Here is a 26,554-nt window from a genome sequence, read left to right on the forward strand (position 1 = left end):
AGGCTCCAAAACACCCACCAACATTGAACCAATAACACTTATTGGATCAATGCCACTCAATAAAAGTTGCCTAGGTTTATTGACTAAAAAACTTTATTGGGTCAATGCCACTTAATATAAGTTGCCTAGGTCTTAGCATTTTTAGTATTTTAGTTTTCTAACAAAACCTTTCTATCAAGTAATTTCTTTAAAAAGTGTTTTTGAAATAATCATATATAAAGTATTTTTTCAGAATATGTTATAAGTAATTTTTAAATTTTTTTTAAGGTGTTTTTAAAATTTTAAAAAACAGTATTTATATTAGACATATTTTTTAGATATGTTGTTAAGTGAACTCTTAGAGTGCATTTTGTAGTATTTTTATTTGAAATACTTTTAATTGAAGTGTTTTGGGATAATCACATCAAGAACTTGGAATCAAATCCAATTAAATTATAATATTATATAAAAAACGATTTTAAACATTTCAGAAGGACAAAAAATTTTAGTCTGTGTCGATTACAAATCAACAAAATTAATTCTCCAAAAGAAGTTAAAAATATAGTTTCTAAGTATAATTTTGTTGTTTTAAATATTTTTTATTTTCAAATTAAATATATTAAAAAGAAAATAACCCGGTCCTTAATTTTCTCACTTGTGAATTTTTGTAGGATTCAAGAATATTTATTAATTTCTTTTAGGAATAAAATTTTATTTAAGGACTCAAATATGAACAACTACTTTTCCAACTTATTCCCTATAAACTATAACATGCTTATATACCATGCAAAACATTTTAAAATATTTTTTATCTTATTAATTATTGCTTATTTCATTAAAAATACCTGAAATTTCTTCAAAAAAAAAAAAAATGTGTGTACAATAAATTTTGAAAATAAAAAAAAATATATATTTTTTTTGTGATTTTTATTAAATGTTACTATTTTAAAGAATAGAAAAATATGCAAAGAAATTATTGGATTTTTTTTTTCTTTTTAAGTTTTTTTATTTCTCAATCTTTTCAAAATTTTTAACAAAAGAATAATCTTTTAAAATTTTAATTTAAAAATAAAGTTTTTTAATTAAAAAAATTTGAGATATCTTTGAATGTTTATTTTAAAGCATTCTACAAATTAATTAAAAATATAAAGAATATTTTGAAACTTTTATATTCTACATAAATGGATTGTATTTTATAAAGAATAAATAAAAAAATTGTTCCTAAAACCAATAACTATTTTTCATATTTAAATTATCAATTAGAAGTGATTTTAACAATTCTTTTTTTTTTTTTTTTTTTTTTCAAATTTGGGTTTTGAAGAAATAAGAAGACTCATTTTTCCTAAACATGAAGTGAAAAATATATTTTTATATATTTTAAAAATTTTAAAATATTATAATTATTTTTATCATTGATAAAAGTATTTTATTTTAATTATAGAAATTAAATTCAATCCTATGTAATAATAGTTTTTATTTCATTTTTTAAAACTTTTCTTTTTTAACTAATAAATGCTAAAAAGAATTTTTATATTTTAATGAAAGATGAATTTCATGTTCAATCCAAGAGCAAATCAAAACTTGTGGGGCCTATAGATGAAATTGCCATGAAGAAATAGCAACCCCATTGAAAGGAAATAGGTAGTTGACATGGAAAGTGGCACTGACTTATTAGACTACTTTGAATTGTTCAAAACCAACTGGCATAAACCTAGTAGGAATCCATGTACTTAAGTAGGGAGGCTCCAAAACCCACACCCACCAACATTGACCCAATAACACTCTTATTGGGTCAATGCCACCTAATAAAAGTTGCCTAGATTTATTGACTTAAAAACTTTATTGGGTCAATGCCACTTAATAAAAGTTGTCTAGGCTTTAGTTTTTATCAAGGAGGAATTTCTGCGATATCGTGTATCGTAAGGTAGAGTCAAACACGATACAGTACAATCAATGTGCTACAGTGCCGCTACAGTCTTTTCCTTTTGCTTCTGAGGGGATTTGAATCTCAAACCAAAAGGTTTGGGGTACACTCCACTTACCATCCAAACAAACTTACCCTTATTATATATTGTGCACTAAATTTATATATACTTAAATTTATTATATAAAGAAAATATTAAAAGAATATTTTAAAGAGCAAATTAATTATAGTTATTTTATAATTAAATACAAAATTTTCTTTTAATTGATTACCAAAAATATAAAAATTATATAATTTTCTTCATAATGTTTTTAATATCATTAATAATTAATTAAATATTAAAAAATTATACATGTATATCATAATTTATTTTATATTTTTTAATACAATTGAATTAAATGGATCATAATTTTAATATTAATATATATTTTAAAATTAGACATATTATAATCAAATATCATAATATTAGATGTAATTTAATAATAAATGTACACTTATAAAATTCATATTTTTATCGATGCATACGATATTATTATCAAATATCATAAATCATGTTATACATATATCAAATTTTTCAATAAAATAACTTTAAAATGTCTATTATACTTCTAATTATATTATTATGAGGTTTCCTTACATGTTCATAAGTTTTTAACAATTTTAAGCCTACCAATATTTTTTTTCCAAAATATCCGTCAATATATCCGTAAAATCAAAGTACTGATATATCCGTAATTACCGATATTTTCATCCTTGGTTTTTATAGTATTTTAATTTTCTAACAACGCCTCTCAATTATTTCAAGTGTTTTTAGTGGAATTAATTTCTCTTAAAGTGTTTGAAAAATAAAAAAATAAAAAAAATAAAAATCATATATTCGAGTGTTTTTCTAAAAATTGTTATAAATGATTTTTTAATTTTTTAAAAGTAATTTCTAAATTTTATCAAATGATTTATTTTATTTTATTTTTCAAAAACACTTTTTATATTATAAACATTTTCTAGAAATATTGTCAAGCGGAATCTTAGAATACATTTGGTAGTGTTTTTATTTGAACTATTTTTAATTGAAGTGTTTTCTTTAGAAATGTTATGGAGAATCACCTCAAGAACTAAATAGTTTCCTTTCTTAAACCTAAATTCATGAGTTTTAATTGAAGGATAACCAAATTTGTGATGCCAACATCTTTTAATTGTATTGCTAAATTAAGATAACATTGAAAATAAATTGGTCTATCATTTAATCATGCTTAAATTGCTCTGATAATAGAATTTTCGTAATCAAGATGTCTATTATCTCTTATACACATAACAATTGAGGTATTTAAACCTATTGTGACCAATGGCTTAGCGGCCACTTGAACCATTTCAAGGTGTATAAAATTGTAGTCATTCTTATCTCTTTCTATGGATTTGGTATATAGAAGTTTTATTACCTAATCATCTTATTCCAAGCATATGGTTTGTTCAACAATGTTAATTTTGTAATTTGAGAAAAACTTAAAAGATCCTCCTTTATAAGTTTCTTGGTCAAAAACCTTAGGTAATTTCCAATTACACGTACACGCACATGCGTGCACACACACACACATATGCACCCTTTTAATTCACAATTTTTTAAAAGTTATTTTTATATCCATTTGGTGTAATTCTAGATCTAAGTGTGCAATTATGATCATTATAATTTTTATAAAGGGAAATTAACTTTTAATTCACAATTTTAAAAAAGTTGTTTTTATATCCATTTGGTGTAATTCTAGATCTAAATGTGCAATTATCATCATTATAATTCTTATAAAAATAAATTTAGCAACTAGTAAATAAGTTTCTTCATAATTTATACCTTTTTTCGGATAAAACCTTTTGCTACTAATCTTACTTTATATTTATCTAATATTTCATCTAATTTTAATTTTTTTTTGTTAAAATCTATTTACAACCTATAGGTTATCTATCTTTTAGTAAATCAACTAATTCTCATACATTATTTTTATTTATTGATTCTAATTCTTCTTATATACATTCTTTCTATTTATTCAAATTTGAAGAGGACATGACTTGCGAAAAAGTTAACGAATCATTCAATTCTTCCTCATTAACGAGTGTAAAAAATGTCTTTCAAATGAGTTGAGTTTTTATTTATTTATTTTTTCATAGTAGTTATAATATTATCCGGATTAGTATTTGATTGTACTTTTTTTATTTATTTATAAATTCCTTTTCCTTAGTAATTTCAAATAAATCTATTAATCACATAGGTTTTCTTGCATCAATTATATCTTCTAAATACGTGGCATCATTTTTTTTTTTTTTTACTATTTCCACTTAACTATTATTTTGATAAATAACAAATCTATATCGAATTGAATTTTCAGGACATCCTATAAATGTGTCTTTTAATAGTTTTATTAGTAAGTTTACCCCTTTAATGACTTGGTATATAAGTTTAAATATATCTTATTTAATATATACATAATAGTACTTAATAAACGTCATGTTGGTATTGATGTCATCAGTATAGCTTATTAGTCCATTAATCTTGTCACTTATCACTTATCATTTGAAGGAAGAAAAACAATCTCTAATGTTGAATCTCTTCATTTATTCAGGTTATGTTTGGTTCTTGAAAAATCTGAGAAAAAATGTAAGGAAAAGAAAATAGAGAGGAAAAGTAGAAGTGAAAAAAATAAAAATAAAAATAAAAAATAGTTTTAAAATTAATAAATTATTTTTATATGTTTCTTCAGACTCATTTTACTCATTTTTCTTTATTATATAAAGATTAAATAAGTTTTCATTATGAAACCAAACACAAGAAAACCATTTCTCTCAACATTTTTTTTCTTCCCTTTTAGTGTTTTTCATAAATCAAACATAGCCTTAGGATTATGTTCTAACATTTACTTTCGATTTGTTAAACTTGTTCTTTCTCAATCTCTAAAATTCATCTTTTTTTTCTTTTATATTTGATAATCGTGGATGTCCGGACCAGCTTATGTGCACCTCGACTAATTCACAGGGCCCTAAAGTTAACGACTAGGCCATTGGGGAGCAAACCCAAGGTCGAACCAACTGAGCTACCCCCTAGGGTTAATCTCTAAAATTCATCTTAAATTTTTAAAATTGATAGTTTCCTTCTCAATCTTTTCATCTTACCATTATAATTAAGGAATTCAATTATTAACTTTCTATTTAAAATGCTTTTAATTGAAATATTTTATTTAAAATCAATTTTTAAAAAAATCACCAATCCAATGCTTTTCTAAAAACCACAGCCAATGATTTTTCAATATTTTAAAAATATTTTCTAAATGTTATCAAACCCTAATTTTCTTTCCCAAAGTGTTTTTAATCTAAAAATATTTTTTTCAAACCATTCTTAAATACATTAACCTTTTTTTTTTTTTAATACCAAATTACGCTACAATAAATAAATAAAAAAGTAGAAATAAAAATAAGACTAAGACACTTCAATGTCATTCCATCAAACCAGAGTAGGCATATGCCACAGGCAAAATGCTTTGATGGAAAGACCCAATCTCGAGTGAAATAAATACCACGACTTCGGTTTTTCTTATTGAAAAAGCGCAACATTCAGGCCATAATTTCATGAAAGACATTCAAAGATAAAAAAGGAAGCTGCTTTCCCCACAATAGAGTCATTTGTACAAAGTGAACACTTCAAAGGAAGCATCAAACATGAAGGTAGATTAGAATGCAACATAACTACACTGTTTCACCATCAATCTCAACTACATACCCAGATCTCAAAGTTTAATTCAGCCTAACCATTAATATCCATCAAACTGGTCTCCCCCAAACGATGATCATCCAGACGAAGAAAGATGGATGGAGAGGAGATTTTTCGGATACATCCATTCCATTTATCATCTACTAATCAAACTTAATGACCAAAACTGAAGCTTCAGTAGTACGGGTTGTACCGCATGGGCATCCTGAACCTGGGAACCTTCCTGAAATGGTAGAGTAATCCTTAATAGTCTTAACCATCTGGGTTTTACAGGTGAGACAAGAAAAATACTGGTGGAAGCATCGTCTTTGATTGATAATCAAAGTGGGAAGGATAAGAGAAACATACCCGTATCCATAGGGGCAGAGATAAGGAGGCATATGTGCGCTCCTTGAGCGGAAGCCTACTCGTCGTGGACGAAACTGCTTCAACCCAGGGACGTTGGTTCGCTTTGCTGATACCTGCAATAACATTTGAACAACAAAAAATAGGTTTTTCTGGAGAAGAGAAAAGAGTGAAGCTACAACCCGATGAATGATTTTCATTTGCTCTTGTTTGATAAAAGTGAACTGAAAAAACATAGTATGACCTTCAACTGGCGGCCGTGTAGCTCAGATTCATTCAGGAGGAGTGCCTCTTGAACAGCCTCTGTTTCAATAAATTCAACGTAAGCATAACCTTTTGGCTGGCCATACTTGTTGGATCGGATAGTGACTCTATTCACTGTCCCGCATGCCTGGAAATGCTGCTGCACTTCTTCAGGGGTACAAGAATAATCCACCTGCAAATCAAGTTCCAGGGTTGTTGCCAAGAAACAACTTTAGCAGACTAAAATCAAAATTAATAAAGATCGAAACAGGTCAAATAAAATTTTTTACAACTGAAGCCGGTTTGAACAGTAAGAGGACTAGCTCATACAAGCTCTCCAACAAGACTAAAACCTCAGCATATAAAGATACCTAGAATTGACAGTTTAGAACAAGGCAGTAACCACACCAGTGTGATCTCCAATAACACCCCTAATAACCATATGACCCGAATTCCCCAAATTATAACTATCAAAGTTAAGTTTTATAGACACCCTAAAGGAATAGAGGCTTCTGAGCTGCTAAACATCCTAAATGTCTTGGCAGTACCTCTAGAAGATCTGGGAATCACCTCTTAGCTTTGAATACAAAAGCCAATTGTTTGTCTAACAACCTATAGAAGAAGCCAAGTTAGTTGTACTTGAGTGATACTGATGAGAGAAAGGATACTTTTGTTTAAGTTAAGCAGAATTTAAGACCCATTAAAAGACCAAAGACTAAAGAGAAAGTGCATGTTATTAGAAATCCCATCAACCTTGGCTCTAGCAAAGAAGATTGTATCATCAGCCAATCCTACCCACCTCAAATCCCTTAATGAAGCCCTTCTCTAGCTGCTTAGAACATCCACCAGAATAGTAGATAGAGTGAGAGAGAGACCATGAGAGGCCACAACCAAGCTCCCTGCTTTCTCATTCACAAGAATAGTGAAACCAATGGAGGAATAACACGCCCCAAATCCAAGCCCTGTATTTAGATTCAAACTCCTATACAAGAACATGGACCCAAAAGACCCAATTAACATGATTGTCCGCTTTCTTGAAATCAACTTTAAACATCATCTCCTTCTTCACAGAATGCAATTTTTCATCCACCAACTCATTCAATGTTAGAGCTGCACCCAGAATTGTCTTACCTTTCATAAAAGTACATTGAAAAAGGATATAATCCCCTAAAGAATTTTCTAAACCCATTTAGAAAGAATTTCATTGATGATCTTATAAAGGCTGGTCACACAGTCGATGGTCCAAGGTTGGTGCAATGCACATAGTGAATGCCTGTCTTAGGTACTAGGGCAATAAAGTTAGAATTTATGCTCTCATTGACAACCACTGAAGAAATATTCAAAAAAAAAAAAAACAAAACGAAAAAAGAAAAAAAGAGTAAATCCTCTCTCAAAATAGGCCAATAATCCTGAAAAAAAAAAAAAAAAGCAATGGAAAAACTGCCTGAACCTGGAGCATCCTCCCTGATGAACTGAAAAACAGCCTCTTAACTCTCCTCTTCAGCAAAGAGGCTTTCCAACCATATGCACTTTCCTCAGGGATGGGGACCAAGCTAACCCCTTAACCTCCAGAATACACCATCCCTCTTATTAGCAAGATAAACAAAAAATCAAAAAATTAAAATAAAAAAAAATAAAAAAAAAAATAAAAAAAAGAAGAAGAAGAAGAGGAGGAAGAAGAAGAAGAAGAAGAAATCAAAAGAAAGGAAGAAAAAGAAAACATCCTTTGCTAATCTAAGATGAAGATGAACAAGATGATAAGTTACTCTCTCTGAGGAAATACTATGGATAGTTTAACATAACAGCCTAAGCATTGTGATGTAATGGTATGGAATTCTTCAAAGATTTTATGTTTTCCCTTTCTAAAGCATCCATCTTTTTGTCTAAGAAACCAAATAAAGCAAGCACTAGACCCAATTATCTCTCTCTAGATGATACTGGCAGTGAGAGCTTCGGGCTTATCTCCATCACAAAGCTTCACCCACCCCAATCCACTGCAAGAGATAATGTTCCTAGAGCATCATTCATCGAGGCCAGCTTAACTAGAAAAACCTCATATCTTGAATCCTGAAAACATGTTCTCCTTCATCCAGCACTGCTTCACCACACAAAACATACACTCATTCTGCTACTATTAGAAGTTGGGAAATGTGAAAGATTAGCTGGAAGAACATCCCACCATCGAAAGATAACATAAGAAAAATAATGAGAATATAATATCCGCACCCACCAGTAATAAAAATTAAACAAAAAATGTAATAAGAATGACCTGCCCAAATAACAATAACATCCCAAAATAGGGTTATAGGAATTGCTAATGTCTATCATATATCAATGTAGTGTAGATTTGTTGCCTAGTTTTAGTTTCTTTTTCTTTCTTTTTTTCCATCAATTTGCTCACCCATTTTTTTAAAATCTCATACAACCAATTAAAAGCTCAGTACAACTAATGAACCTTTGTCACAGGTGCACTCCTCCCTAAGCTCTGATTCTGCTGACACAGGGAATTGGTCCTCTAAGAGCTTCTTCAATGGCATGGCTGCTTTCAACACAGAGGAACAGCAACATGAAAGAAGAACTTCTTAGGGTTTGCAATACGTGATTTTCATTCACAAATTAAAATGTGTTTAATTGTGTGAAGGGGCCGAGATGTTGGTACTCTTTGGAAAAGGAATTTTTGCATGTGCAGTTTTGCATCATCTTTTTTTTTGAATTTGGTATTGGAACAAGAGATTCAAAACTCAGTGTTGAGATAAATATGATACTAGAACATATGTATTTTTTTAGTAAATATTTCAAAAGTGTCCTGTTCTATGCATATGACTAATATGTGTTTATATTCATGTATGTTTAGGAACAAGGAAATCGCAGCACAACAAAGGGATGGCTCGGGTTACCAGAAGGTTATGATCATCAGGAACTAGCAACCATTAATGGCTCTTGGTAATGCTTACCTTTTTAAGGAAATTGGTGATTGTGCATTAATGAGGATGGTTTAAGGAAATTGTAGTACATACACTCATTAATGGCTCTTGTTTCCCACATAGATTTATTGTGCATGAAGAAACTGATTTGCCCCAGTTATTTCCTTTTTCTTCTTTTTCTCATCTTAAAACCTTATAGTTCTCTTCTGTCCTTTCAATCCTTTTTTAGGTGTAAGGAGTATTTCTTAGTTTCTTTTGTTCCTTTTTTAGTCTTTCTCCTTTCTCTTGTTGTATTTCATGAATAACCTATTACTTTCAATTATTTTTATGCTTATATCAGAATTATTTATAACCAATCTAGCAGTATTTAATCACAGAACTCCTAGAATGAAGCACGATCCTCTGACTGTAGTAGAAGGTAGTGTTGATGCTGAATTCTAGAACTGAGAAACACCCCTGCACATTAAAAACCCATAAATGCAATAATCCAAGGACAAGATCTCAGCTGTCAAGTTGACATTCTGTACACGTACAAGGACAGCATTAAAAAGGAAAAGAAAAAGAAAAATAAAAAATGAATGGTGCCCTATCTCTTTTTTCTTCCTTCCCCTGATATGTAAACTAGAGTTTAAATTAATAGGTGCCTAACAAAAGGGAGACGAAGTCAAGGTACAAAGAAGGTATAACCAACAAATAGGAGAGAACAAGGGTATCCAAGCCTTATGTGCAGCACAACACATAATCAAATATATAAAGTATAGTCTTTCATTCACTACAGATCTACTAGAGCACACAAACAGAGAGTTCATAGAACTATTTTTTAATTGCAACACTGGCCGCATCCAACAATAGAAGATTATACTGTTCCACTCCTATGAACACCAAAATAAATAGTGTCACATTCCATATTCTTCCCTTCCACTTTGGAAAAAACAACTACCTTCTTAACTGGCCAAAATAACCTTCATTAACGTAATGCTAAATCCAATAAACACCAAAAAACGAAAAGAATAGGGACCCATACAGTCTAAGAAATCCCACAGCTTGAGCAAATAATTGGTTGATTCTCATCCATTGTGCATAAACAGCACCAACTGACTAGAATCCTATCCTTTCTAAGCAAATCCAAAGTGAGAATTTTCTCCCAAAACAAAGAAACCAACTTTATTTATTTAATTATCTATCCATTTATCTATTTTTATAAGAAATAAACCATCATAGAAATTTTGAATATGACAATACAAGAAGGCAAGTTATCCTTTAGAAGGATGAATGATGAAACAAGATGAGGATAAGGATTAGCTAAGCACAGGAAAAGATAAACTACAAACTCAATGCGGCAAAATTTCCCCCAGAAATGGCTATAAACGAGAAGCTCATTACTTGGCCAAAAGATTCACAATTGATTGACTGATTATGGGTCCAAAGGGAAGAACGACTCAAAGCTCTTGCCAGGTCAATAGAATTGCACTGACCATGAATCTAATTTCTGTGGCCCACATTTCACTTGAGATATGCATGCTATTGCCATGCAAAATCCCCCCTTCATAAAGCTCAATGAGTTGAACCCTCTACCAAAGCAAGGATCTCCGACTCAATGGCCAATCCCACACCCTGCAACCTCAATTTTCAATTTCAGAATAAAAAACTTATAACCTGTGAAGCAAAATCACTAAATAATTTCCCACAAGCTTATTCTCACTCTTCTGAAGCACAATCACATCTTAAATACAATACAACACCACCATCTCCAACTCCGAATTATGAAGGCTCCCAATGAATCTCAGATTCCAGTGACCTTGACTGCTCACCGTACTCCAACAATCTGCCATCCTAGCTTCTGGATTCACCACAATGGAGAATAGATTAAGAAAATGATCTATGAGAGGGGACTTCCCATACCTATTGTCAACCAGAAGTTAGTTTAAAACCTGTTGCACACAAGGTACAAAAAGCATCCCACCCTTTTCTAATAGCCCTCCAAAGCATCCCACCTAACCAAACTGCCCAATGATGACCTTCCTCCATAACTCATCTCCATCCACACTAAATTACCACAAACACTATCCTAGTAAAGCTTGATTTTAACATCTTAAAACCCAGAAAGTAACCAGAATAACAACATATTGCTTTGATAGGGGACTTTTTCTTTTATTGTACATGCAATCAAACCAGGAACCTCCCAATCCTTAACACTTGAGCTTTACCTCACAGCCTACAAGAATATGAATATGTTAACACAGTCTTGTTAGATCAGTCACATAGAATTTATGAGTTTAAGCTTGTCAGGATAGAAGGCATGTAATAATAATATTTCTGACATCTCACTTAATAGAATTCTTAGCAACCAAAAACTAATGCAATGGTTAAGAAATGGCTAAAGGGAGAACAAACAGGAAACCCAGGCAGGAAACAAAAGAAATAGGCCGCTAATACGATGTATATATGTGCAAGTCAAGACAGCAATGGAGCTTCATGGTGCCATCCCCATCCCTCCTTTTTCTAAGAAGTACATACCATAGTTGAACAAATTGTGTTCTCCCCAAACAAGAAAGAACTTCTTCCTTACTAGACATTTACCTCTGATGAAGTTTTAAGAGATTAATAGGAATTCAGTTATGGATTGAGATCCTTCTACTTCCCCTTTCTGCAAGGAGACAAAGAAGAAAACCTGCAGATCTAAACAACAAAGATTTCCCTTCAGGTAAAATACACACGCAACTAATGAACAGCAGACACATCCTCAATAGTTTGACAGTTTGACATAAGTGTCCACTCTGCTCAACTGAGTATAGGTTTATATGTGTAAGTCAAAGAGGATAGAGCAACGGATATTGGATCAGTGTTTCCATCTGGTAGTCCCATCTAGTCACAGTTATATAATTTCAGAAATCTGAATAAATTCAAATGTTTCATCATCTCTCAAGAAAATCTCAGAAATGTTGATGATAACTTAGTTTGGATCCCTACAGTAAATTAACTAGTAAATTTTAATGGTAGTATAATCCCTAATTTAATGTTACAACTAACTCTTTGTATCTTCAAATATTCTATGAATAAACTGTAATGCTCAGTAAAATGCACAACAAAAGCCACATTTGAAACCTTTAAAGCACAGATATTTAACCTAATATACCAATATGCCACCAATCTCTCAAGATATCACAAACCACTTTTGAAAGTAGCTAACATAGAATACAAAAAGCTCCCTTTAAAGTCAACTTGGTCAGATCAGCCTCCACTGCACTGGAATACACAAATGAAAAAGCCCAAAGGAAGCCATGTTCCAGGCCTTTGAAGGATTATTTAGGTTTAGTATGCCTCCTCCCCCTCAAGAGATCATCCACTGCTCTGGGAGGAACCCAACTAGCATTGAAGATAGAGAGACAAAGTTCCAAAGCTCACGTGCTACTAGACAATGGATAAAAAAGTGGTTCCCAACTTATACCTGAAAAATTGTCAGGGATTACCCATTATCTATTAATAAGGTGATCTACATAGAGAATTTTGCTGCATGGTCATCCACTGCGTAGTTGCCAGAACCTCCTAAAGAAGATTACTCTTCCACTCCAAGACCAAAATTCTGCTCTTCTCACTCTTAATTTTGCAAGACATGTAGTTCTCTCATGATAGAACCACATCTATCCTGGCAGGCCCTTGAGCTAACTCAATAAAAGCTTCAGATATAAAAATTATTTCTGAGGGCACTAAATTGACAAGCAGGGAAGCTTGAGATTGTGTTACAATCCTTCAGATCTTGACTTCTATAACGATTCAAGAATAACTTTTCATTTTTGCTTTCTTTTCCTTTTCTCATTTTTGCATGTCTTATAAAAATCATAGACGCTTAGTTTGCAACTCTTTTTGAGCTTTTTTATAATTTTATTAAAAAAATAGAAACTAAAATTGTTTCAATCATAAAAACCATCTAGATATATATATGAAAGGGCATTCCAACTGCAAAGTTTACCAAAACACTTCTTAGGTCAATAGTACTCAAAGGTCTTCCTGTGCCACCATGGAATTTAAAACCTCATGAGTGAAGAAGAAGGCATTGAGGGGCAGTTCTTACATGTAGTAGCTTGCACAGTTCTGTGTGAAATGGAAAAGAAACACTACAAAATTAGCATACAAAGGTCTAGAAGAATAAATCCTAACAGCTTCTTGCTCAAGTCACAAATTGAAAGCGCTAGCATATTCTTCATTTAAAAAATTGACTATTCTTGTTTTCAAGTAATTTTTTTTTTTAAAGTAATTGGCTCTACAAATATATTTCATAATTCATTAATGTAGTGCAAATATTAAGTGTTTTCTCTTAATAATTTGAATTATATATGTATTATGTACATTTCTACATAAGATGACTAGATTCACACAAAGCCATTTATAGGCATTGGCATACATGTATGAGCATGTACCACCACCATTTGGAGAAACTCCCACCGAGCCATAACAAGTTTACATTAATAAAACAAGCATGACATGTGATATGGTATTTCCAGAATCTAAAACAAACATAACTTCTTTCATTGATAATTGAAATCAAATTAAACAAAGAGAATCATGAAATTTGCGTTCAGGCAATAGCCATCAAAGACACTACTATATAATACCAACCACGACCACTAACGGAAATCCACAAAAGCTAGGAAATCCTACCAAAATGATGTTTCATATATTTACATGGTAAGCCATAAACTAAATAAGGAGAAAGAGCCTCACATTACCAACAAACACCGATCGAGAATCTACCTCCTCCCTGCTTGCCTGTGCGGCAGCTGCAGCAGCAGCAGCAGGATCTAAGTTGCAGATAAGAAACAATGAGGGGGGAAGAGCAAGCATAACTTATCCATCTATTTATTTTTTACCATCTTACTAGCTAAGCAGCTCAGAAACAAAAATAATAATAATAACAATAATAAAAAATAGAAGCATCATAGAACTACTCGTTCAAGAAAACAAACAAAAAAGATAAATTTGCAGCTGTCTTTTCAAAGTTATTTTGTTCATCATCTTTCATCCCATTTTCCCATCATCCAATTTTAATGAAAATAAATAAATAAATGCTGTATAATCTAGAAGACTCAAGGACAAGGTATTGCATCTAATAAAGTGGACTCTTGAAGTGGGGCGTTTGCTTAAAGGGGGATTTGCCAAGGAAGTATGGGTGAGGGTGTTGGGTCTACCCTTGTATTTATGGAGTTGGGAGGTGCATAAGAAACTAGGGCATTATTGTGGGGATTTTGTCATTGTGGACGAAGACACAACGCTTTTGTCTCATCTCCAATGGGCGAGTATTTTGGTTAGGGCTGATGGGAGAGCCAAGCCCAACTCACTGCAAGTGGTAGTGGGATCCTCCAGTTTCCCCTTACAATTGTGGTGGGAAGCCCCACCCAACTTTTCTTTGGGGGCTCAGAGAAGCGGTAATAGTGATTCTTGCAAGTTGGAGGTAGGGAGAGGTGTGGAGGGTGATCCACACACTGGAGTGGGAGTGGGAAAGGAAGGGCTCTCCTGGCAGCTTATAAGCGTTGACATGTTGCAGCCTTGTGACAAGACAACTCTGGCAGGAGAGGTGGCAAATCACTGTTCTTGATGTAGCACACGATCATTATTCGTTTCTATTTTAAATTCATCATTAGTTCTATTTAAGTTCATCATTAGTTTCCTTTAGTTTCTATTTTAAGTTCATCATTAGTTTCCTATTTCTAGTTTCCTATTTCAGTTTTTTCTTTATTTTTGCATTACAAACATTATTTAAAGGTTTATTGTAATTGTTAGAATTAATTCAATATAATTTATCATAATTATTCCCTAATTTTCAGATCCTATTGTGATCTTTCTTTTTTTTCTCAAGTGCTTTTTTGTTTTGTTTCGAAACAAACTTTCCATTGCACCAGTTCCACAGAAGCTGCAGGAGGAGGGGATGTCCAAGGAAGTGGTGTGAGGTGTACAACTGGAGTAAGAGGGGCTTGTTTGGTGGAACTTTGTGCTAAGGGCGCCTTTAGTGGGGCTGAGTTAGGGACCCAAAGTTTGGGCCGCAAGTGGTTGAAGGGAGCCCAAAGTCCCAATGGTCGTGCTTTTACCTAGGCTTAACGGCTTGGTGGACCCGCTACTTCAGAACTTCAGTTAATGAAGCGAGGAAGGATTTAAGAGTGGGCCAGGCCTAAGAAAAGTCTTGTACGACAAGGGAGGTGGGTTTAGTCTGTTTAAGTGGAGATTGTTGCTTCTTGGATTTGGTTAAGGGAGGACTCTCTAGGGTTTTCTCAAAGGAAGGGCTTTCTTTGTAGAGACCAAGGCAATGATGGAGTTCAATTGCATTGAAGATGGGCATGTGGGGCTTGAGGCGTTGCCAAAGTTAGTCTCAGCGAGTTCCTGCGTGGCGTTCACTAACAAAGCCCTCGCGGCGAAGGCTAACAAGTTTCCAAGGATTGCCCCACTCTCTTCTTTAGGGCTTTTGGACCCAGGAAATCGGTTGCTAAGGATGTTGTTTCAAAATGGTAATTTGTTGGAGTTTTTGGAAAATGCTGAAAAGGACCCTTCGGGCAAGGAGGTGGTAGCTTTGGCTAAGGAGGTGGAGCCACCTAAGGCCTTGGAACTCAGTTGCGTTCCGGAGGAGGTTTTGGATAGTCTCCTTAGTAATTTTTTCAAGTTTAGTAGGCTTTTAGGGTTACATGTTGAGGGGTTTGAAAAGTAGATCAGTTCCCTGCTCCAGAAATTGGAGTAAAGAAAAGGGTGTGGGTTAAGGTCTCAGGCGAAAAGAGGATTATCCCCTTGGCTTCCCGTTTTAAGAGGGAAATTTGTAAACTAGAGTGTTCAGTGAATTATAGGTCTCCGATCACTGTCAAGGAAAGGGGAAGAAGCATTGGGGATATAGAACCTGTTTTTTGAGGCTAGTCGAGAGTTTTGTTTTGTGCTTGGGTTAAGTCGATTAGTTAGGGTGGTTGGTGTTTGCTTTCTCTTTTCTTTCTCTCCCTTTTGCTTGCCCTTTGGCCTTTTTTGTACACTCAGTGTGTACTCTGTTGTGCCAATTTGCAAGCGCTTTTAATATATCCTCCTAATTTACCTATAAAAAAAATAGTCAAAACACCACAAGATTACATCTAGAATATGCATTGTCCCACAAAGATTTCTTCTCAAACATACATATAAACTGTGTTAAAAACAATAGTTCTGCACTAATGAAAACCTTCCAAAAAAATGCACATTACAAAAGAGATGTTGGTAAGATATACTATAAGAAAAACTATTTTAATTCTAAATATAATTAAAACTAAGCTTGGAATCAAGGGATTTGGGCAGGCAGAAAAAATTAACTGAAGCTAGCAATGCCAATATTTGAAATCAAGGGAATTCAAAGGATTTGGTGAGAGTTTTTACAACTTCCAAAGCTCAATGAAGGCGCCCCTATCAGGAAGGTCAAAAAATGAACAAGACCTCAAGGAAGGGAAAGCTGAGACAGATTTGGAGTCCATCACCAACCTAGGGTGAGACATACTGCTCATTTAATCTAAAGCCAATCTCAAATCATTATCGTGTTGGTCCTAATAAAATCGAGATGGATAGTTCTATATTCTATTTTTGCCTAAGTACCAAACAAAGCAAATGCATCAAAATGAAGGCGATTTCCAATCTTCACTTTCTTAAAACCTATAAGCACCATCATATTGCAAGGAACTACTTCAAAATGGAGAACCTAGTGGTCTTTTGGGACAGAAATTGAACTTGACTGTTTAGCAAAGCATGAGTGCATGGGCAAGTGAATATACTCCATAAGCCATCAACACAATTTCAAAACCAAATGCCTCATTGCTAACTAAAGCCATTGCCAGTCCCAACCACTAGCAAAGGAAGCTCACATGAGACTGATTGACCCAAGTCCTTGAAGGAGAAAAACTCTGATATTCAGCTTCAGAACCTTTGCTTTCAAAAAGACAAACTAATGAAAAGAAGGCAATCATCCCACCTTTTCCAATCACTCGTATAGCCATCACAAAGCTAAATGGTAGGCCAAACACAGTATTCTTTGAACCAAAATACTACTCAATACCTCAAAATAAATACAACTAATTCAACATTTAGAACAACTCTCCATCCTCCAACCCTCACCCCAAAAAAATAAATAAATAAATAAATAATTAAATAAAAACAAATAAAATAAAATAAATGCTCAATTATGTGGACAAAAGATAACAAAAGAACAAAAGGTTTTAGTTACGTAAACTTCTGATTTAATACATTTCAAAAAGGTAAATCAAAATATATTGACAAGATATGAGTTATATGATGGCTACATCAATACTCATCTCTGCACAAAATATACAACCACACTGCATTTGGAATTGAGGAATTTGGTGATAAAGGAAAGGTTGGAATTAGTAGTTGGAATGAATGGTATTTATGGACAGAACGGACTTCATGATTTGGTGAATCTTTTTAAAGCTTTCAATTTCCTGAAAGAGATTGAGCATGGAAGGATGAATTCATTATAACATAAGAGGGAAAACTTAGTTTCCTACAAACAATCCTCATCACAACTCTCTCTCTCTCTCTCTCTCTCTTATGGTAGTTTCTTCACTTTGTTGAGTACTATCAGTCAATAATCCTAAAAAATTTTAACAAGAAGCTACAGAATATTTTTTTTGATAGGTAACAACAAGCTACAGAATATCATTGTAAGGCAATATATTCATCCAAAGATTTGAACTGTCTCTTTCAATTATTGCTTCACTCTCGCTGCTACTGGTTCCAGCAATTATCATCGCAATCCTATTTGCCCAAGATGACAAACCAAGCCAAATCTAATTGCTGTTTTTTCCTTTTCCTTCCCTTTACATTAATTAAAGTTTTATTGTTCCGAACAGAGAGTGGCCCTCCATTTGGTTGCTAAGAGAAAGGAGTGAGAAGAAAAGAGAAAAAAGTAAGAAGCCTAATCAACTAAGCCAAATACTGCTCAATCATGAAACATGGAATATTCAAAATTAATTAATTTTTTTTTTTTTTACCTTTTTCCAATATTTCTTGTCGACCAAACATAATCATAAAACAAATAATTACTGGTAAAAGTAACAAGAAACTCAACTCAACCAAGGGAAATACTACAGAATAATGAAAAACTTGAACATTCAAAATCCACTTTTTCTTTTCCCTAATTTTCTCATGAATCAAACAGAACATTAAAAAAACAATTACTGGTAACAGTAACAAAAAACTCAACTAAGCTAGATACTGCCTAATAATGAAAAAGTTGAAGATAAAAAATTTTAATAAAAAATTGTAACTGTTCCTTTTCTTTTCCATAGTTTTCTTATCTACCAAACAGAATCATAAAAAAACCATACCGGATGACAAAATTTTCAACTCAACTACGCCAAACACTTCTCAGTAATGGAAAAATGGAAGATTCAAGGTTCTGATTTTTTATTTTTCTTTTCCCTGGTTTTCTTGTCTACCAAAAAAAATCATGAAAAAACAATACTAGGTAACAAAAGTGTCAGCTCAACTAAGCCAAACAATAATTGAAAATGGGCGATTCAAAGTTTTAATTTTCCATTTTTCTTTTCCCTAATGTTCTTATGTACCATACAGAATCATAAAACAACAATCCTGGGTGACAACCTTTTCAACTCAACTAAACTAAATACTTCCAAATAATGGAAAATGGACTTTTCAAAGTTTTAATCTTTCTTCTTCCTTTTGCCTAGTTTTCTTATCTACCAAACAGGATCATTAAAAAACAATGCTGGGCAACCAAAGTTTTACATATAAGCCAAACACAGCTCAATAATGGAAAAATGGCAGATTCAAAATTTGAAAATTTATTTTCCTGAGTTTTCTTACCCACCAAACAGAACCGTATAAAAAAAAAAAAAATTGCTGGCAAAAGTAACACAAGAAGGCCTGGAACAACAGAGAACTGAAGAAGAAGAAGAAAGATTAACCTTGTACAGAAGGCATGTCATTGTGGGCCTTGGGTTTCTCCTCCATCATCTGTTCCAACCGTTGATTCAAATCCTCAATTTGCTGCAAATTTCAGAAAAAGGTGTGATTAGGGTTTGTGATGACAGAGAAAGAAAGTGTGTGAGAAAGGCAACCATTACATGTTCATCGTGGGACTCTGGCCCACCCATCTCCACTTCATTTTCCATCTCTCCCTCTCCCTCTCTTTCTTCACACCATTTCTTATTTAAGTTTCCAACCCTACACACAATCTCTCTTCTTATGCGCCTCTTGTTTTTCGTAAATAGCAGTAGTCACAGGAGGTGGACACGTGTTATGCACGTGGATGATGCATTTTTTTTTGTTTTTTTAAAAAAAAATATTATGTATGTATCTTCAAATGTTTCACTTTATTATATAAAATTTAAAATTAACATATGCATTTGTTTCTTATAATCACATAGATTTTTATTTATCATTATTTCAATTAAATCATTTAAATCAAAATTTGTTATAATAACCTTAAATATGAAATGATTTAATATTTGAAAATTAATTTTTTAATACAAATGTTAAAATATTCAAAAATAATTATTTTTATATAAATCAATATGTGGTATAGATGGAGTTGGTTAAAAGAAATAATGCTTCAAACAATAATTAGTGGCGATGAAGATTTAATTTTATTATTTTAAATTGAAACTTTTATAAATTATTTTTTATTATATTTAATGAAATAATTTAAATTAGATTTTGGAGTTTTCTATAGACATATTCATATATTAAAAAAAAATTAATTTGAGATAAATTATTTCCTTAAACAATTTATAAATAATTTAAATTAATTAAAATAATATATTGTAGAAATCAAAATTTTTAGTGAAATAAATTATCACTAAATTGATCTTAAAAAAAATATGACTCCCCAATTAGACAAAATTTGGGATCGACAAGTGATAGGTTCTACATACATTTGACACACAACATATGTTAATTTGGAAGACTACAAAATTTAATCTTCCAAATAAAATTTTTCAATTGCAATTAAAGAAAAAAAAAATCTCTTGTTGACAAATTTTTAAAGGAAATAAATATTAAAAGAGAATAAATAATAAAAAAAATATTATTGGCAAATTTTCTTAATGAATAAGAGAAGCTGTTAAAATTAAACAACTAAATCTTCGAGGATCCCCTGATTTCACCTATAAATAGGGATGACTTCTTTCCATAAGAGGATTTTTTCGGATCGGTAAAATGACTTTACACAGGAAAAGAGACTTCACTAAGAAGAAAAAGTATTGCAAAGCCTCCCTACAAGTCCAAGAAACAATAGAAGTGCTACACACACAATCTTCGCCTTTCAACAAGTTCATGTGAGAACAAGTTACTTATAACCCTCAATTGATCTCTAAAATCAAATAAACATTTTCATCGTCATCTTCCAAATTGTGATCAAGGTGAAAGAATTAAAGGGATATATTCTTTTGTAAAAGAATATTATCACAAAGATTGTACCCCACAATTTATCAATTTTAATAAATATTTTGTTTAATATATTTTTCTATTATTTTGCTTACATTGTAGGATCTTTACGAAATCTGTGTGTACATATATAAAATGACATGATATATTAATAATTCAATTAAGAATATGATATTAATTAGTAAATAATATTTATTGATATCAAATATATTATCTAATCATATTTGATTATATAGATAAATTAAAATTTATTATGGTAATTTTAGAGAGTTAGATTTTAATGTTTGAAAATTAATTTTAATAATTAGGTTGTGTTTGGTTTGAATAATGCTTTCTAGTTTTAATTTTTTTTATGTATTTTTACATGGTAATAATACTTAATCTTATTATGTTTATTTATTTTGATAAAACATAATTATTTGTATATTGAAATTTTGTGTATTTATATTTTTCATGTGCATTCCTATTCGATGACAAGACTTGTTTTTATATGAAAATTTTATTTTATTTTATTTAAAATTTAGAGTCACCATTTACTTTAGTTTATTTTAAAAATGAAAAAAAAAAACACTTTTTGTGACTTCTTGATTAGAAAAAAGACAAGTTTGTAAATCAAAAACAAATTCAAGAATACTCATTGGAAAGATATGGTGATAAGATATAGTACTTCTCTAAGCTCATACACCTACAATCTTTATTAAACAAATGTAGGGAATCATGACTATTGATTAATTAAACATAGATACTCAGGAAAATTATATATATATATAAAAGATAGATGTACAAAATGATTTATTAGAAAAAAAAATGTTTATTATTCCAACTGTCATGATACAATTTTAAGAAATATTGAAAGTATTTATTTACATTAAATAAAAAGATTTCAATTTATGATTTCAACTTAATTATTCACAAACTTCAATTTATTCACAAAAGAGTTACTTTTTTTCACATTCAAATTTATTTAAAATTTTTTTTTTCAATGTTTTCAAAACCGAACCGGTCATCGAACCAGAAAATTTACCGGTTCACGGTTCATTGGTCGAACCGATAGTCGAACCGGTGACGTCATAAATATATATTTTATATAATATTAATTTTTTTTAAATTAATAAATAAAAATAATAAATTCTATCTAAATTTTGACAGTATCTATTATGTTTGTTGAGTTTTTTCACAAAATTTTTTAGTTGTAGATGTCAATCAACCCAATATTTTCAATCATTTCAATAAATTAAAATTTCAATGTGTAATAAATAAAGCAAAAATAAAAAAAAATAAATATTAAACATATCACTACAATTATAATCAATTAAAAAAAAGAAATTAAATATATAACATCAAAATTAAAATTTTAAAAACAAAAATGGAAGGCAAGGCTACTTGGAAGGTTTCAAAATTAAATTTTAAAAAACAAAAAGGCTTCAGGCAAGGCTCTGTGGAAGGTTCCAGCCTGTGAGAGGGCTTTTTGCCGTCGGGAGGGGGGAAGCTTTCCAATGCGTCGTCGGGGGTGGGGAGCTTTCCAGCGCCCGACCAAGGGGGGGGGGGGTGGGGGCGGCAGCGACTACCGATAGGAAGACGAGATTTGCAGGGACGGTTGCCAGCTTGTAACGGTCGCAGGTGGAAGCTCTTGGTGTCGTGGGTCGCGATGCGTTGGGGGCCGACGACAGTTGCTGTGGGGGGAGGACTGAGGCGGAAGGGTTTTGTAGTTGTGATTTTCCTTATATACCATCCAAAACGGCGTCGTTTTGATGCTGTTTTTTTTTTTTAAATAAAAAATTAATTTTAATCGAACCAACCGGTTTGTCCGGTTGGACCATCGGTTTAAGTAGTCCAATCCCGGTTCAATTCACTTTTGGTCCAATTGGTCGGACCAGACCGAAACTATGACTGACCGGTTCGGTCCGGTTTTAAAAACAATGTTTTTCTTTGTTTTTATTAAAAGAATATATTAAGTACAACTCTATTAGAATAGAAATGTTTGAATTTGTTTTAATTTACAAGAAAATGGTTTTTATTTATTTTTGCTAGAAAAATAATGACTTTTTATAACCCTATTTTCAAAAAAAGTATTTTAGTTCCATTTTTGTTCATTAGAAAAATGATGCTTACAAATGATTTAAAGAAGGATTTTTATAAATTTATTTATAAAAGAATATTTTGATTCAAAATGATTTTTTTACAACTTCTATTTTCAAGCCAATTTTTTTTTTTTTACAACTTCTATTTATAAAATTATCTCCAAATTCAAATGTTATTTAAGAAAATTAGTTTTACAACTTTATTTACAAAAAAATGAGGGATTTAGTTGTCATGATTGAAATCACCTAAAAAATGAGAAGTGCGTTCACAATGACTGAAATCACTTAAAGATGAAGGACACAATTGCCATGACCAAAATCATGTAAAGTTGAAGGGCACGATCACGGACATGGTTTCCATGATCAAAATCACCTAAAGATGAGGGATGCAATTGTTGTGACTAAAGTCATTTACAAGTTAAGGAATGAGATCACCATGACCAAAATCACCTAAAAGATATGGGATGTTGTCACTATGATCAAAATCACCAAAAATATGAAGGACATGGTAGCTATGATCGAAATCACCAAAAAAATATATGGGATGCAATCGCCATCACTGAAATCACCTAAAAGATGAGGGACACAATCACTATGACCGAAATCACCTAAAATTTGAGATCATGATAACCAAAATCACCTAAAAATTGAAAAGGACAAGATTCAGTTGTCATGACCAAAATCACTTAAAAGATGAGAGATGCAATTGTCATGACCGAAATCACCTAAAAGATGAGGGACGCGATTGTCATGACCGAAGACACTTACAAGATGATGTATGTAATCATCATGACCGAAATCACTTAAAAGCTAAGGAACATAGTCACTATGATTGAAATCACTTAAAAGATGAGGGACATGGTTGTATGACCAATATCACCTAGAAATTGAGAGATGCGATCGTCATGACCGAAATCACCTAAAAGTTGAGGGACACTATTGCCATGGCCAAAATCACCTAAAAAAATGAGGGATGTTGTTGTCATGACCAAAATCATCTAAAAGCTAAAAAAATAAAAATAAAATGATTGGGATAATGATGCAAACAAACTCGATGAAAAAGACAGGTACGCCTCAAAATGACAACTCGCAAGGATCAACTAATGGATCGAGTGGCGAGGAAATCCACAGAAGATTTAATAAACCCAAAAAGGAGGATACACCCTAGTATATGATGTTATGAAAAGTGTTACAAAAACTACCATACTCTAGAATATGCACAACAATCATGCAATGAAAATGTCTAACCTAAGTTAACAATGAAAAATAAGATCACACATCATGGAGATAACGTCGATAAAACAAAGTCAAATGATGGACAAAAACAAAGCTAACCAAAGACTTTAAGTCTAAATGCAAGCTAGTCAAGGCATGAAATATCAATTATCAAAATGAATATAATCACAAATACATCAATAATCTATCAAGCCCTGCCATCATGGAAGATGTTGAACTCAATGTCCAAAGGCATAGGACAACTCGACTAGAAAACTCGGGATTGGTCATTCTTTGATCAAGAGAGTAGGATAATTCATGTGAGATGATGGAGTAAGTAGGCTCAATATCAACTAGGCACTGATACAAGGGATGCAAGTGTAATGGTGTCAAATGTGGAATTTCTAGATATGTAACATAAGTAAGTGGGTATCCAAATCAAACCAGGTATGCTAAGAAGACTGAACCTAAGGTACCATCATCTCTTGAGCTCCATAAAAAAAAAAATCATAAATAGATAGTTGAATCCTAATGTCAAAACAAATCACTTTGGTGGTTATGCCCTAGTATAAAGCCATTATCTCTAAGTCAAGTCATCGATGAAAGCAATTTAACCCAGTATACATAATCAGGTCAAAATAAATCTCTACTCCCCAAAGTTTCCTCGTAATTTAACATCAAGGGGGTATCTAACCTTCTCCAAAGAATTAGCATGTTCCAATGTAAATTGTCATATGAAAAATCCATCATTGACTAAGAAGGCTATGCCCTAGTGTAGGGCAATCTCTGAAATGGCTAAGCTTCACTACAAGCTCTTTGAAGTGGCTATGTCTTGATCATATCATCTCAAAAAACCAATAAACATCGATGAGAGGGCTATACCCTTGCATAATCACACTAAAGGAAATCTCCTAGCCATGTCTCATGCCCCAATATGAAGAGAATGTCTAGTCTCCTCCAAAGAAAGACTATGCTTCGGTGTTAATCATCATCTAAAAAATCCATCACTAACTAAGAGGAGTATGCCCCTGTGTATAGTAATGCCTTCAAATTAACCACTGCTAAGAGGTTTATACCTCGGTGTAAGTGATCATCTCAAAAATCAACCATCGACTAAGGGAGGCATGCCCCAAATATACCAAGCAAATTGGTTGCATATCCCATAAAAGCTCTCTAAGGTGGCTATGCCTTAGTATAGGTCATACAATAACTCTTGATTTATCACAATCCTAGTAATCTCAAACCACTCTTAAGTATCACCCATGTGCGAACTATCGAACACAATACATATGTCATGAGCTCAAGGTGTACTTAAGACTTGACATGTAATGTAGGCTAGGGTAATAGAGTAAAAGAAACAAAGGAAAACTAGGCTTAATAATCCCAATGGAAAAAAAAATCCTCATATACTTATGTATAAAATAGAATATGTACACAAAATATCATAAGCCATGGACTTAAAGATGTCCAATGTTAACGTACTAGTGAGAAGAAGAAAATGAAGAAACATCGAATGATCAACAAAATATGTAAGAGTGATATGAAGAAAATATTAAATCTAAAATGTGTATCAATGTAAGGGAAGAACAAGGAGATAACAAATGAGGTAGAATAAGAGAACTAATGAGGGTAAAAGAAAGCAAAAAGAAACGTGAAGGAGTATGGATAAACTCATATCAAAACATGGAGAAAGATCAAATCACCAATATATGGAATGATGGAAGAGACAATAACCTAGAGTTCCTAGGAAAAGGTCACTCATATTTTGTGCCCTAAAAGGTATAACAAGGTAAACATAAGGAGAGGAGGGTCTTAGAAAACTCACATGCAATCTTCCATCATCAAATAAACTCAATAAGGTAACCCTCAAATGTCGATATACATGCTCAATGGAGAGGATATTGCATACATATACATGCATTTACTTCTTTTTTTTTTTTATGAGTTTTTTTTTCTTTTACTGCGTATGCTCCATATATGAACAAATGAGCTCTAATGAGAAAAACATAACAAATGGATGTACTCTTAAACATTGATGTACATGAACTCTCTTTGATAAGATGACCCTCTCAACTAAGGATCTCTAAACCAATATCCATGGGAAGGAAAACATGAAGGATATAGTCATCCTTCATGCACTAAAGTGTGAAGGATTACCACTTAAGAGACAAGAAGAGACAAAGCAAAACAAGTGATAATAAAAACAAAAAATAGAATGAAGATCACAAACAATGAGATATAATGAAATGTGATAATATGATGACAACAAATGATGAAGAAGATACACCTATAGGTTTGAGACTCATGAGACTTATAAACAAAGCATGTATAGACTAAAGGGTCCTTGTCTAGGTGTAAAAGGTAAGTAAGGCAAAGAGAATAAAAGTCTATGATGCTCATGTGAGATTTAATGGGCTAGCAATAGTCCAGATATCAACAAAACTGATAAGGTATAAAACTAACCAAAATGAAGGTCACCTATCCTACGATCATGACCTTAAACATCATGTTCTCAAACCATCACATCGACACTAAAGACTAGTATCCATCCATCATAACCCTGTCAACTCCCGAGAATCACGTGAAAGATTGTACTCTAAATGCTCCATAATAATCTTAAAGATAATCCTCTCAATAGTAAAATAATCATCAATGTCATTCAACAATCAACTAA

The 26,554-nt window shown here is 32.2% G+C and overlaps 1 protein-coding gene across 3 annotated transcripts; it reads right to left on the minus strand.

Moving 5' to 3' along the window:
• Window positions 1-5,526: 5,526 nt before the first annotated feature.
• Window positions 5,527-19,369, minus strand: LOC117911387 (polyadenylate-binding protein 2-like). Of its 3 annotated transcripts, none has more exons than XM_034825743.1 (6): window positions 19,264-19,369; window positions 19,105-19,186; window positions 13,889-13,944; window positions 6,244-6,435; window positions 6,003-6,115; window positions 5,527-5,877 (listed from the first exon to the last, which is right to left on the minus strand). In XM_034825743.1, exons 1-6 carry the CDS (start codon window positions 19,309-19,311, stop codon window positions 5,829-5,831), a joined length of 540 nt encoding a protein of 179 aa, XP_034681634.1. In that variant the 5' UTR covers window positions 19,312-19,369; the 3' UTR covers window positions 5,527-5,828. The 3 variants fall into 3 exon arrangements, with proteins under 3 accessions (XP_034681634.1, XP_034681633.1, XP_034681635.1); XM_034825742.1 differs by having other exon boundaries at window positions 13,889-13,965; XM_034825744.1 differs by lacking the exon at window positions 13,889-13,944 and having other exon boundaries at window positions 19,264-19,354.
• Between the last annotated feature and the right edge of the window lie 7,185 nt (window positions 19,370-26,554).

Source organism: Vitis riparia, chromosome 3, assembly GCF_004353265.1.
Source record: "Vitis riparia cultivar Riparia Gloire de Montpellier isolate 1030 chromosome 3, EGFV_Vit.rip_1.0, whole genome shotgun sequence".
NCBI lineage: Eukaryota > Viridiplantae > Streptophyta > Magnoliopsida > Vitales > Vitaceae > Vitis > Vitis riparia.